A 13,251-nucleotide genomic window follows, 5' to 3' on the forward strand; every position below is an offset into this window, starting at 1 on the left:
CCATAAAAAATTAAGCAGATAAAAGAGTTCATCTAGAACTATGCATGAACAAATACTGAACATATCTTCCAGTTGGTTCTCCAGTTAAAAAAAAAGAATAGAAACAAAAACACAGCATCCTGCACAGTTTATAGGGAAGTACTGAAGCACTCATTATCTACTAGGATGTCCTTTATTCATTTTTAGTACCCAGTTGTACCTACTGTAAAGTGATACTGTAGTCAGATGTTTTTGTAGCTGCCACTTATAATAGTCTATATACTCTATATCATGTAACTCCATAATTACATGATAGAAATAAGAAAAAGTGTCAAACAAAACAGGAATACATTGTTGGCGTTTCTTCTGCCTCCCTTTAAAGCATTGGGAAAACACATTCAAGTGATAATATCTCAAACAGGAAATCTGGTGGGGCAGGAGATGGCTTGCTTCTAGCAGCTCCTCTTATGCCCTGCATGAATGGAGACAACATGACGTCATGTGACTTTGTCTGTGTTAGGGGGTGGGGAGCAACCTCAGCCTCCTCTCCTGCACTGAATCTGTCACAGTGTAGAGAGACAGGAGGAACCATGAGGGCCTTTTTATAATATACATTCTCAGCTCCAGCTCCCCTTTCAGTGTAAAAAATGCATTTGTGTTGTCTGACGAATAAATCTGGCATGGTGCTTACATAATGAAGGATAATTAGTTTAAGCTGCAGCATTCGAGGCTGCCTTTGGTGGCTCTGCCAGATGTATCAAGGACTGGTAGCAGGCCAAAGAGAGTCAGTCTTATTCTGCTGAAAGCCTCTTCGTGCAGTCTGCCAGGTAGGTTATGAGCTATTTGATTTTGCGCACCAATTTTATCACACGTATTGTCATCGATGTTGTATGTTATACCTTGTGATTAGCTTGTCATTGGTATGTTATTTCTGTGCTTTGCTGTGTGGGCTAGAAGAATCATCAGATCAGGATGATTGAGCTCATGTCTGCAGACGTCCTTTGCATTGCAGTCACACCTCATGAATATTTTGTGTGCCGTTAAAAGCTGGGCAGCTGTTTGACAATCAATGCCAGTGCTTTAATGTTTAACAACAAAAACGCAGGCAAGAGTCTCGGTGGCAGCGGCACACAGACCGTTGGGCCTAAACAGAGGCCTGGGCTATTTATACATTTTGTTTCTGTGTGTTATGTATCACTGGGGAAAAATGCGCAGGATCAGAACATGGACATCAGCGGTGATCCTGTGTTAACATCATTTATTGACTTATATTTGTGTTCTGTAGCGTAAATATATGAACACGGTGCACAAAATCAGACCCTTATTATACGCTCGCGCTCATTTCCTTTTCCTCCATTTCCTCTCCGCCTCCCCCACCTCCCTGTGTTTTTGCCTCCCTCTCTCGCTCTCTTCTTTCTCTGCACCAGCTGCTGCTGTTTCAGAGCCAAAGTGGAGAGTCCTCTCACCACCTCCCCCCACCCCACTCCCTGCACAGGCAGAGACAAAAGGCCTGGTTCGCCCGCTGAATACTCCATCCGTCCCTTCATGCACGGCCGTAGTGGTGGTGGCGAGGGGTTCAGGATAATACGAGGCCTGGGCTGGGACTGAAAGCTAGGACTGACCCAGGGAAGGAGAGTGGGAGGAGGGGGAAGGGAGGGCTGAGGATGGAGGGTGGAAGCTGAAGTGGTTGGGGCTGAGTAAGGGCAGGTGCTGAGGCCTCCAAAGGAAGACTTTTTTCCACTCAATATCTCTCAGAGTGGGAAAAAAAAATCTGAGAAGGGTATGCCAAGTTTACCTTTTCATATGTACATATATATATGCATGACAGTGCATGTCTATGTCCCTGTGCGTCTCTGTGGGGGTGTATGTGGTGGTGGGGATGGCACGCGATTAAAATTTGGGAGGAAGGTGCATGTGCGGCCTGTTTGCCCATGTTTACTTTTGTTTACACTTCCTGTCATTATATCACAGTGATAGGAATAATTCTGTTAGGGGCCACATCAAAGTCTTCAGTTTTCAGAGGGGTTACTATCATGATTGGGGGTAAAGTACTGAGGGATGGGTCTGAGGAACAGGCCAAGGTTGCAGTATAAGATTTGGCTACTATCCTTATTGTTTAAACTTCCTTCTTCTTCTCAGTGCATTAGTAAGCAGCTATCATAAAGACTCATTTGGATGTCATTTTACCATTTAAGTCTTGTTGGCATCTATTACTTTTTTTTTTCAACATCTGTGTTCAAACCAATCATCATATTCTTCTCCATTATTTGTATTTTTTGGCTTGATTTCAAAGCTGTGCAAGCAACCAGACTAGTGTCCACCTGTGAAATGGTAATAGCTCAATCCTTGTTCTTTTATAAAATCTTTGACAATGTGGACCTGGTTTAGTGAGAATTGTTGCAGTGCTTCCTGGGAGGTGAGCACACTGCTTCTGTCTGCAGCAGAAGGCTTTTATGCTGGGTGACCGGAACCAGCTGAAACCGGTTTGAGGCAGTCAGAGTGCTCACAGGAACAATGCTGTCTCTGTGCTCCATGGGGATAGAGATAGCCTAGACTGCTTCATGGCAGACCATCACAGCTCAACCATAGCACAAGCACAGACCCCGCTTCTCCTGCTAAATGCTGGCTGGATGTCCGAGCGCTAGCGTGCCGAAGCACAGCTCAGTGTGAGGGGAGCAGTGAGACTTGGGAAGGGACGAGTGCAGTGGGACGTGGCTGGCTGGGAGTCTTGAGAATCTGCAGCCTAGATCCTACCTCACACATACACACACATGCATACACATAGGAGCATGCTTTATCTGTTGTCTGTTTACATGTCTGTGTGCTCGAGTGGTGCAGAGAAGGACGATTTTTACCAAGACCACCATCACTCACCAGATCGCGGGATGTAACCTGAGCCTGTATTCTGGGCCTTTGCCTGGCTGGGAAGAAACAAGACTTTTTTCTTTTTTTTTTCAGGCAGGGTGGGGTGGTGGATGGCTTTTGTGGGTTAGTAGTATTGTGACTTTGTTTGTTTCAGGATGGAAAGAAGGAAGGAAAGAAGGTTTGGCTAGTGGCTGGAGAGGGACGGAGGCAAGAGGGTGAGGAGTTGCTGATTCACTTGCATGTTTCCTCTATTATTTATTAGACTTTAGTACTCTTTTACACATTGTGTCGATTTCAAGTGCTAACAATGCACGTCTATTAAACTGGTGTTGTCAAGATGGGTTCTATGTTGTGTATTTGACATATTTGCCTGCATTTAACCTTCACTTGGTTTCTACGTCAAGCTGTTCTGCCTGTCATGGCTGTGACTAGCTGTTCTTTCCACCAGGCCTTTCTCCCTCTGCTGCAGCTTCACACAGCTCAGCAGCCATTTTTTCCCTCACTGCATATGTTTCCTGCCCTCTCCCCCCATAAGATTTCTCCTTTTCTCTGTCATTTCATCACCAGCGAACAATATGGATTACATGGGGAATTCTTTATTTTGCAATCCAAGTCCAGGTTAAAGGATATGGGTCTGTCTGTGGAACTTTGGCTCCTGTAGATTTGGATGAAACAGCAGCACTGATTTAGCTGCACGTACAAGCAGAGCAGCTTAGCTGTCCCTTTTGTCCCCAACACTCATAACAGGCTACATTCAGACAGGCCCAATCATAGCTAGTTTAAATTGTTTTTGTAATAAAAATAAAGGCTGATTCCTAAAAAAAAAAAGATGTTCAAAACACAAAACATTTCACCTGACTGCCAAGAATATGTTCCTGATTTGTATTTGATTATGATAAACAGACACATAGTGTTCCTGTTTATATTTAAACAAATTATTTAACTAAGCCAATTTATTGAGAACATTTTATTTCATATTATTCAAGACAAAATTTAGCTGAGCAGTGACAACTGAAAAAGGAAAATCATATATACATATATATATATATATATATATATATATAGTTGAGGCATAATTCCATAATTCAGCAAATTCTTGACGACAGCTAAAATTGACATAATCAGCACTGTGGTATACTTTTAGTTTATGTCACTTTGATGAAAATATTATTACTGTTTTATTTATTAATTTATTTAATAACAAAGTGCTTTTAATGTCATCACAGCATCACATCTACACACTATGTGTTACAACCTGGTGTACCTGTCTAAAACTAGTTAGTGAACTTACTAAGTTATGACAGAAATAGGACTGAATTCTACATATTTATATTTAATGTATGAAGCAAACACAAATATAAATGGAACACATTTTCTTCCGTATCCAATTTTTTAAGACTAGCTTTATGCCATCATTGTATGACTGACCTGATCAGAATTCTTATATACTTGCACACTCTTGTAAACAGAACAATTACAATAGAGTTAAGGGTTGTAGCTCCCAAGACCAGCATAATAAAATGTTTTGATACTTTTGTCTTTCTAGGGTGATCACCTCACTGGAACAGGAGCAGGAATATGGGAGATATGAAGACGCCTGACTTTGATGACCTGCTGGCGGCCTTTGACATCCCTGACATGGTGGATCCTAAAGCCGCTATTGAATCTGGCCACCAAGATGACCATGATGGACAGCTCAAGCAAACCAGTGGTGGTGTGACTAACAGTGAGAATGAGGCCCAACACCCCTCAGCAGCACATGATGTAGGTGTTAGTGTCATTGTGAAGAACACACGAAACCTAGACACAAGTGACCATTGTGGGACTGAATCAGAGAGGGGTAGGCATTTCCACTCCCATTCCCGACTCCCTTCTGTTCACAATGGACTTCATAATATTTTGGTGTCCACAATACCAACTGGGGCTCAATACACGAAGAATGGATGTAAAATTCCCAGAGAGGAAGGCCAGAAAATGAACAATGAATCATGTACCTTCAATCAGTTTAGCCCAATTTCCAGCACAGAAGAGTTTGATGATGATGAGAAAATTGAGGTAGAAGACCCAGGAGACAAGCAGGGAGGTCACACAGCTAGGAAAGGGGAGCGGAACTCCAAATCTGCTAAAAGGGAAAGTCTTTCCAAGCCCAAAACAAATGGAGACCAAAAGCCTGATCTTAACAACAATAACAGTGGTACTTTTAGAAGTTGTAAGTTCAAGAATCTCTCTCAGCCAACTTTACCTGAAGGGAAACTTGAGGAAACAATGCCCAAGTCTCATAGCAAAGAGTGCCAAGAAGGTGGGCAGTCATCGGGACTTGGTAATCCATCCAGCCTTTCACAAGTCAAATCCAAATCCTCAACAAAACTTTCATCTTGTATAGCAGCCATAGCTGCTCTAAGTGCCAAGAAAGCTGGTGCTGAAGACTTAGGTACTTTGGATTCTCCTACAACACAACAAGAACCAGCACAGGTCAAAGAAAATTCAAGAGTCCCTGAGAAGCCACAGGATCAGGAATCAGCCATGGAGATTGCAAAGAGACTGCTAACAAGACAACCAGACAGCCCCTCTAGTGTGACTAGTGAACGCAGCAGCAAAGGTTCCCCTGCCTCAAACACAGACACCACCCCAGTTATCCCAAAGGTCAGGATCAAAACAATCAAAACCTCAACTGGACAGATCAAGCGTACAGTCACCCGAGTCCTTCCAGAATTTGATCCTGAGGGTCTGAAAAAAAGAGAGAACAGCACATCTGTCATGACAACCACTAATCCTAGTGCAATTTTTTCAACCACAGTATTAACCACCACAGGGGGACCTTCAATTGAAATAACCAAGCAAATGACAATTAAACCTGTTGCAACAGCATTCCTGCCAGTCTCAGCAGTCAAGACAGCTGGTTCCCAAGTTATCAACCTTAAGCTGGCTAACAACACAACGGTTAAAGCAACAGTCATCCCTGCTGCATCAGTACAAAGTGCCAGCAGTGCTATCTTGAAAGCTGCTAATGCCATCCAACAACAGACTGTCATGGTACCTGCCTCTAGTCTGGCAAATGCCAAACTTGTGCCAAAGACAGTCCATCTTAGTAACCTCAGCCTTCTGCCTCATACAGTGTCCTCTGCTGCCTGTGATCTCCAACACACCTTGTACAAACAGCCCCAACATCAGCAATCACAGCAAGCAAAACAGCAGACAATTCTCACCAGTCAGCAGTCAAAGAAAGTCTCTAGAGTTCAAGTGTTCACTAGTTCTCAAAGCTCTGTGGTGGATGCCTTCAATAAAGTCCTGAGTAGCATGAATCCTGTCCCTGTGTACATCCCAAACCTCTCCCCACCAACCTCAGCCTGTATCTCTCTACCCTCACTTGGCTACAAGTGCTTGGAGTGTGGAGATTCATTTGCTCTTGAGAAGAGCCTGACACAGCACTACGAGCGCCGCAGTGTGCGGATCGAGGTCACCTGCAACCACTGTGCCAAAAGTATAGTGTTCTATAACAAATGCAGCCTCTTGTCTCATGCTAGGGGTCACAAAGACAAAGGGGTGGTTATGCAGTGTTCACACCTAATCCTAAAACCCATCCCTGCAGATCAGATGATTGGTACATCAGCTGCAGGACCACACAGCGTTAATGGCACCACCACTACCACTCAAGCACATGCGCCTGCGGGTCAAATGCAAGACAAGGTATCTGGTGCTGGGAACCAACCTGCAGTGATTTCAGCTCCAAGCAGTGCACCTGTTGTGGCAGCCATGCCGTTGGAGGATGATGCATCAAAGCTCTGCAGGCACAGCTTAAAATGCTTGGAGTGTAACGAAATGTTCCAGGATGACAACTCACTAGCAATGCACTATCAACAAGCATCGGAGCCCAGAAGTCAGGTGTGTATGTAATGCGTAAATCACCACAGGATGTGAGGGAAGCTATTTTTGCCATCTCTGGTCAATTTGACAAAATCTCTACAAAAGCCGCAGAAAATACCATGCTATGAAAACACAAGGCATTCTATATAAAGGGTAGAGTGTATAGTTGACTGTAAATGCCAAGATACATGTAAGGAAGAAATATAAAAATAATTTAATCTGCAGTATATATTAATTTGCATTAATAATATTTTAGTTAAATAACATGATGTATTCTGGAAGCAGTTTTCTAAACATAGTAGGTGAAAAAAGTCAATTTTTTAATGTCTTTTCTTTATCCCATAGAAAACATGCACCATTTGCCAAATGCTTCTCCCAAATCAGTGCAGCTTTTTGTCACACCAGCGGATCCACCAGCACAAATCACCTTACATCTGCCCTGAGTGTGGTGCCAGTTGTCGCTCTGTCCACTTCCAGTCACATGTGACCAAAAACTGTCTGCATTACACTCGGAGAGTCGGCTACCGGTGCGTTAGAACTTTATAAACTTGTTTTTTTGTCTTCTGTTATGCGACATAGTTTTTTCTTTTTCAAAACATGTGCTATTGAGACCCAGATGTTTATATGCATAGTGTGAAATCTGATTAAAATATGAAGCCACGTTGCACCATGATTTTCTGAAAGTGGCCACACACAGAATAAAATGTGTCTTGTTCTTGCTTTCCATTCAAAGTGGCACTTATAGTGTCATTTCTAATTACAGTTATTAAAACATCTGCAGCTTGACAATCCCATATCCCCAAAAGTGATATTATTCACAACAAAAATTACTGAGAAAAAATTAGACTGTCACAGTTGGAGTCACCCAAGTTACATGCCATTAAAAATAAAAGTTTGTCTTTGAGCAATTACAGTTCAATTATGACCCTGGTCAATCAAATTGTTATTAAACGAACAGTTGGCCATGAAGGTAAAATCCGCAACGATGTAATACATTTTATTACATTCTTGGCCTCTTGATGATATTTTTACAGTTGATATGACTTGTAATTGCTTATCAATTAAGAGTGCTATCAACTTCATAGACATGACACTATGTGCAAATGCACTTTCAGAACATTTCAATTTTAACTTAAATTCATAAATCAGCTCAACATACAAAAAATTTACTTTTATCCCCAAGACCAGAGGTTAACAATCCCAAAATATAAATGTATTTTCTATTTCTGTGTGACGATATCTGTATTTCTACTTCAATTAGTACTTTAAAATGTGATTATAGAGAGATTTGTCAGGCTGGTCATTTCCCGCTGTTTCCACATACTAGTTATAGCTTCAGTCACATGCATAGAGAACAGTTGGTAACCTCATGTTGACCTCTGGACCCTGGGTTAAAGTTTGAAATCACAAGGTTTTCAGCTCAGCATATATTCTTCCAATTTCACTTTACAACTGTCCCACATCTCAGTTGCTCACAGAATACACACTTTTACTGATGGCTGCCTGGTGGTCCTGGCAACCTGTCTCTAGTCCAGCAGAAATGGGGCTTCAGCTATTGATTTCACATCAACTGCCAGCAACTGCTTTTTTCCCCTCATGACTAATGGTTGCTAAAGGGTTGCCAGCCAGTCTTTAGGCCTTTGTGACTGGGGCCTAAGTTAACTATCGTGTATTTTAATATGCAATATCAATCTTTATATTTAACTCCTAAAACACATTTATGCATATTTATTCATATATTTTACTATAAACTCAAGAATCAGGTCCAAGTTTGACACGAGTCTTTTGCAGACTAAGGTGCTGGACTTTTGATGGCACAAAGTCAATGACCATTTTGAATTCATATCAACAAAGTTTCTGTTAGGAGAATGTGCTGAATTGATTCATAAAATGTAATTTGAGTCAATATCTTACCTGTTCTTCCTTTCTCCATTCTTTGTCCCTCCAGCTGTATCCACTGTAGTGTGATCTTTGCTGATGTCGCAACTCTAAAGTCCCACATACAAAGTGCTCACTGTGAGGTCTTCTTTAAATGTCCTCTCTGTCCCATGGCCTTCAAGTCTGCACCGGGAACACACTCACATGCATATACACAGCATCCAGGACTGAAGGCAGGCGAGCCCAAGTAGGTCTTCACACGCTGTATCTATCATCAAAAATATGTAAAATAGAACCTAATTCTGAAAATATTTTTGCAAAAATACAATCATTTGCAAATCACATAAGCCCATATTTTATTCACAATAGATCACAGAAAATGTATCAAATATTTTTAACTGACAAAATGTACAATTTTAAGAAAAACATTATCTTATTTTGAATTTGATGGCAGCAACACATCCCAAAAAACTCGGGACACAGCCAAGTTTAACACTTTGTAGAATTACCACTTCTTTTAACAACTGTCTAAACATATCTGGGAACTGAGGAGACAGTTCTGGGTCTTCTTTGTCTTATTTTTAACTTCATGATGTGGCAAATATTTTTAGCTTGTTAAAGGTCTGGACTGCAGACAGGTCTATTCAGCATCCAGACTCTTCTACTATGAAGCCACACTGTTGTGCATTAGTGCTAATTCCATAGGCACTAATGCATACTATCAGAGATGCGCTGCCAATCAAATGACATCCTCTCTTCTGCAGCATCCATGTTTTCCAATAAGAGTTTTAAGTCCATTGTAAATGAGCAGTGTAGTCTGACAACCTGAAGATCGCAGACATGCAGTATTGAGGTTCAGCCTTGTACTTTGTGCACAGACATTTCTCCAGATTCTCAGAACATTTGATCATATTATGTACTGTAAATACTAAGATATTCAAAAGCCTTTACAATTTTACATTGAGAAACATTAATTAATTCTAAAACTGCTTCACAATTTGTATTTCTTGCAAATAGGTGAACCTTCTGACAAACTCTGCCTTTATAAGATACTTCTTTATACCAAATAATGTTACCAATTTGTTACCTAATTGGTTACAAGATACTCCTCCAGCTTTTTGTTTTAAGGGTTAGGCTTTTCCAGTCCTTTGTCCCCAATGTTGCTGCCATCAAATTCAAAATGAGCCAATATTTATCATGTATTTCCATTTCACACAGATTCCTAACATTTTCAGAGCTGGGTTTTCAAATTAATCTCAGTTATATACCCATATGATAATTGTTTTCATGGTTTACTCATCAACATAAATGTATGTAAGCTTTCTTTGACACAAGCACACGTCAATGTAACCCAATACCCATGTCCAATGCCTTTCATTATCTTTGCTGTTTCATCAGTAGTAGGATTTGTGTGTTTTAGATTTGGTGGCTTAGCTTTGGTTTGTTTTTTCCACAGAGTAACCTTTCACTTACTTACTTACATCACCCATCATTAACAGTTCTGATGATATATACGCTCAGCAGCAGCTGTCCTTGACCCATTTGGCCTTAATGTCCCTCAAGTTGAATATTTCATACTATATGTAGTGAACTGGCACCAAAATCAATTATAAGCATGATGTAAACCCAAAAGTAGCATTTGAACAGCTCCCATCCATAAATACTTCTCTGTCTGTCTTTCAGGATGATCTATAAATGTTCCATGTGCGATACTGTGTTTACTCTTCAGTCCCTCCTCTACACACACTTTGACCAGCATATAATCAATCATAAAGTTTCAGTGTTTAAATGTCCCGATTGCTCCCTGCACTATGCACAAAAACAGCTCATGTTGGATCATATTAAGGTAGGCAAAAATATATAGTTTGATTTTTGTGCAATAGGATTAATTTTTGTATGAATATTTTTAACTTGAAAGTAAACATTTTACCGTAACTTCCAATTAATCTCATGAGTTGTACTTTAGAAATGCCAGACTGTAGATTTTTTACACTTTTTGCCCAACATGGTTCATTTTCAGGCCATACATGGAACCTTGAAGACCACGGAGGGCCCGCCAAACCTGGGGATCAACCTTCCACTGAGCACGAAGCCCACTAATTCTAACAGCACCAACAGCAAGAGCCCCCGTAATAATAACAAAGATGGTAGAAATATCAACGGTCAAAACAAGGGAGAAAAGAAACCTTCAGCTTTGTCAGTAAAGAAAAATAACAGTAACTGTTCAGAAGACTTGAAGAGCCCTCCCAGTTCAGGATACACATGTAAAGACTGCAATAGCCTCTTCAGTTCCAGGGAGCTCTTTGTGGTGCACATGAGGCGAGAACATGGCAAGGTAAATATCTGCCACTCTCATAAGAAAATTTAAGATTTGCCAAATTATTGTTTTTAAGATTTGCTTAGTGCTGATTAATGAGTTGAGCCAGAAATGGAAAGCATTCACCTTCTTAGTGAAGCACATTACCACTGCAACCAACATGTTTCAAAAGGGGAAATTTTTAAATTGAAGACAAATGGTCTTCATGGCAGTTACCATTTTCCATGCAAACAACTCCGAACGAGGTTTGCAGTGCAGCATCACATACCTCTTTGCAAGCAGTTTCACCTAGTGACAAAAGGCAACTTCCTGCAACTACATACCACTGGGTGCAGGACTACACCTTTTTCCCTAGCATCCAGTGGTTACTAGGGGCCACTGACTCTAGGTCAGGTGCTTAGGCAATCAATGCCACAGCAACTGCTAGCAACCTCTAGCAACCGCTTGCAGCTGGTAGGGAATACTCATTTTCCATAGCAAATGGTGGTTTCCAGGCAGTTGCCAAACAGTCTCTAGGTCTGTATGATTTAGTCCTCAGATATTCTTCCCTTCCCTCTGCAGATGTTGAAAAAGCACCCCTGTCGACAGTGTGACAAGTCTTTCAGCTCCTCCCACAGCCTTTGCCGACACAATCGTCTAAAACACAAGGGCTTACGGAAGGTCTACACCTGCCCGTGAGTATCACTTTCTCTGCAACTGTTTGTGTATGCTTACATTTCCTGAGCAAGTCTCACTCTTTAAATGAGCAAAAGTAAGAAATTATTTGTGTCCATGGTCTACATGACCAACTCACATTTTTTTGTAGGGATTTTACAGGTTTACAAAGTTCAGCATCAGAACAATGCAATGTGCCTTGTACGTAGTAAAGTCTGAAATACTTTTTTAATGTGCTTTTACTTTTTTAAATTGTGATTTTACAGGCACTGCCCAGCTCTCAGTCAGCCCTTTACTAAAAGAGTGTTGCTGGATCAGCACGTTCAACTGATGCATGGAGTTAAAGATGTAGGAGGAAAGACTCATAACATGGAGGCTTTACCTGACAAAGAAAAGGTACTGTGGAACAATTTTAGAAGGAAATCACTTCTTTGTTTTTCATGACATCTCTGAGCTAACTTTCATATAATGTCCTTTACAGAGCCTCAGCCCCAAAAGGAAGACAGAAGATGATGAAGGAGATCCAGGGCTGAACTCCAGGGGCACTATCTCGCAGCCACTGAAGAGGCTTAAGGTGAACATCCTCAAAGTTCACAAGTGTGCTGTCTGCAGCTTCACCACTGAAGATTTTGCTGCGTTCCAAGAGCACATTCCTCAGCACAAGTCTGACGGCTCATCTTACCAGTGTCAAGAGTGCGGCCTGTGCTACACCTCCCACCGCTCACTGGCCCGACACCTCTTTATTGTCCACCGGCTGAAGGAGCCTCAAGGCCTTGGCCGATACAACGGACGGAGCAAGGAAGATGAGGAGAGTCAAAGAGAGAACCAGTTCGATGTTACTGATGAGAACAGCGATGGGACACCAAACACTAAATGTAAGGTGTGTGGGAAGATGTTTGAAACGGAGGGAAACCTGAACACTCACATGAGGACACACGGGATGGCATTCATAAAGGCAAGGAGACTAAGTGCAGCGGAAAAGTGAAAGAAAGACACTTTTTACTCATTCCACAATTCAACTTAAACAGCTTGTTAAACCTACAGTACCTCCACTGACTGTGTTTATGTTGTAGGTACATCATGAAAATGCAGTGGTATATAACATGTATACAATACAAACTAAAAAGTATGTGATATACATCAAAGATCATTTAACGTGTCTGAGGAAATTGAACAAAGTTTCTGGTAAAGATGTTTCTAAAGCCTTACATAGAACTTTTTTAGAAGAGCCTTTTATGTGAAATAGTTTCCATAGTTGTCTTCTTGCTAGGACCAGATAATGTATGGACAATATATTCTAATGGGATTAATCCTCATACAGTCAGCAGTGTTCTAAACTTTCAATGCCCAATGAATGTCTGTCAGAAAAATATATCAAACTGTGGGAAGCTTCAGCTTCCCCATAGCGCAGCTAACTTGATTTGAAATTGTTTTTGAAAATTCACAGAGCCCTTTAAGACTTACCTTCTACAAAAAGACCACACTTCTTATAACACACCCAGAAGAACACGTGTGCAGTAACTTTGAGCTGGAGTAAAAGTAAATATCAAACAATTCAGGACAATCGGTTAAAGAAGCAGCTTAGTGTCATTTGAATTTTCATAAAGTAAGCTGCTAACATATCAACAAAGTTTGGAATATGGAAACATAAATATGTGACGCAGCATACAAAAGCTAGGCGAAGTTTTTTTTTT

The 13,251-nt window shown here is 41.1% G+C and overlaps 1 protein-coding gene across 3 annotated transcripts; it reads left to right on the plus strand.

The window, feature by feature from the left end:
* Positions 1-743: 743 nt before the first annotated feature.
* znf532 (zinc finger protein 532) lies at positions 744-13,234 on the plus strand. 3 transcript variants are annotated; one of them, XM_005720360.1, is made up of 10 exons: positions 748-806; positions 2,999-3,059; positions 4,391-6,726; positions 7,054-7,235; positions 8,657-8,833; positions 10,270-10,432; positions 10,607-10,921; positions 11,465-11,577; positions 11,824-11,953; positions 12,039-13,234. In XM_005720360.1, the coding sequence occupies exons 3-10, from the start codon at positions 4,423-4,425 to the stop codon at positions 12,540-12,542; spliced, it is 3,888 nt and encodes a 1,295-aa protein (XP_005720417.1). In that variant the 5' UTR covers positions 748-806; positions 2,999-3,059; positions 4,391-4,422; the 3' UTR covers positions 12,543-13,234. The 3 variants fall into 3 exon arrangements, with proteins under 3 accessions (XP_005720418.1, XP_005720417.1, XP_013764481.1); XM_005720361.1 differs by lacking the exon at positions 2,999-3,059 and having other exon boundaries at positions 744-806; XM_013909027.1 differs by lacking the exon at positions 748-806 and having other exon boundaries at positions 2,459-3,059.
* The last annotated feature ends 17 nt before the right edge of the window (positions 13,235-13,251 follow it).

Source organism: Pundamilia nyererei, unplaced genomic scaffold (assembly GCF_000239375.1).
Source record: "Pundamilia nyererei isolate P.nyererei 1_Seehausen unplaced genomic scaffold, PunNye1.0 scaffold00002, whole genome shotgun sequence".
Lineage (NCBI taxonomy): Eukaryota > Metazoa > Chordata > Actinopteri > Cichliformes > Cichlidae > Pundamilia > Pundamilia nyererei.

Bases quoted from the DNA above. Each gene is read 5' to 3' on its own strand.
- znf532 (XM_005720361.1), top strand. From the start codon at position 4,423: ATGGGAGATATGAAGACGCCTGACTTTGATGACCTGCTGGCGGCCTTT. The intron at 11,578-11,823 runs GTGAGTATCACT...GTGATTTTACAG, and splicing joins CGGAAGGTCTACACCTGCCC to GCACTGCCCAGCTCTCAGTC. The intron at 11,954-12,038 runs GTACTGTGGAAC...TGTCCTTTACAG, and splicing joins CTTTACCTGACAAAGAAAAG to AGCCTCAGCCCCAAAAGGAA.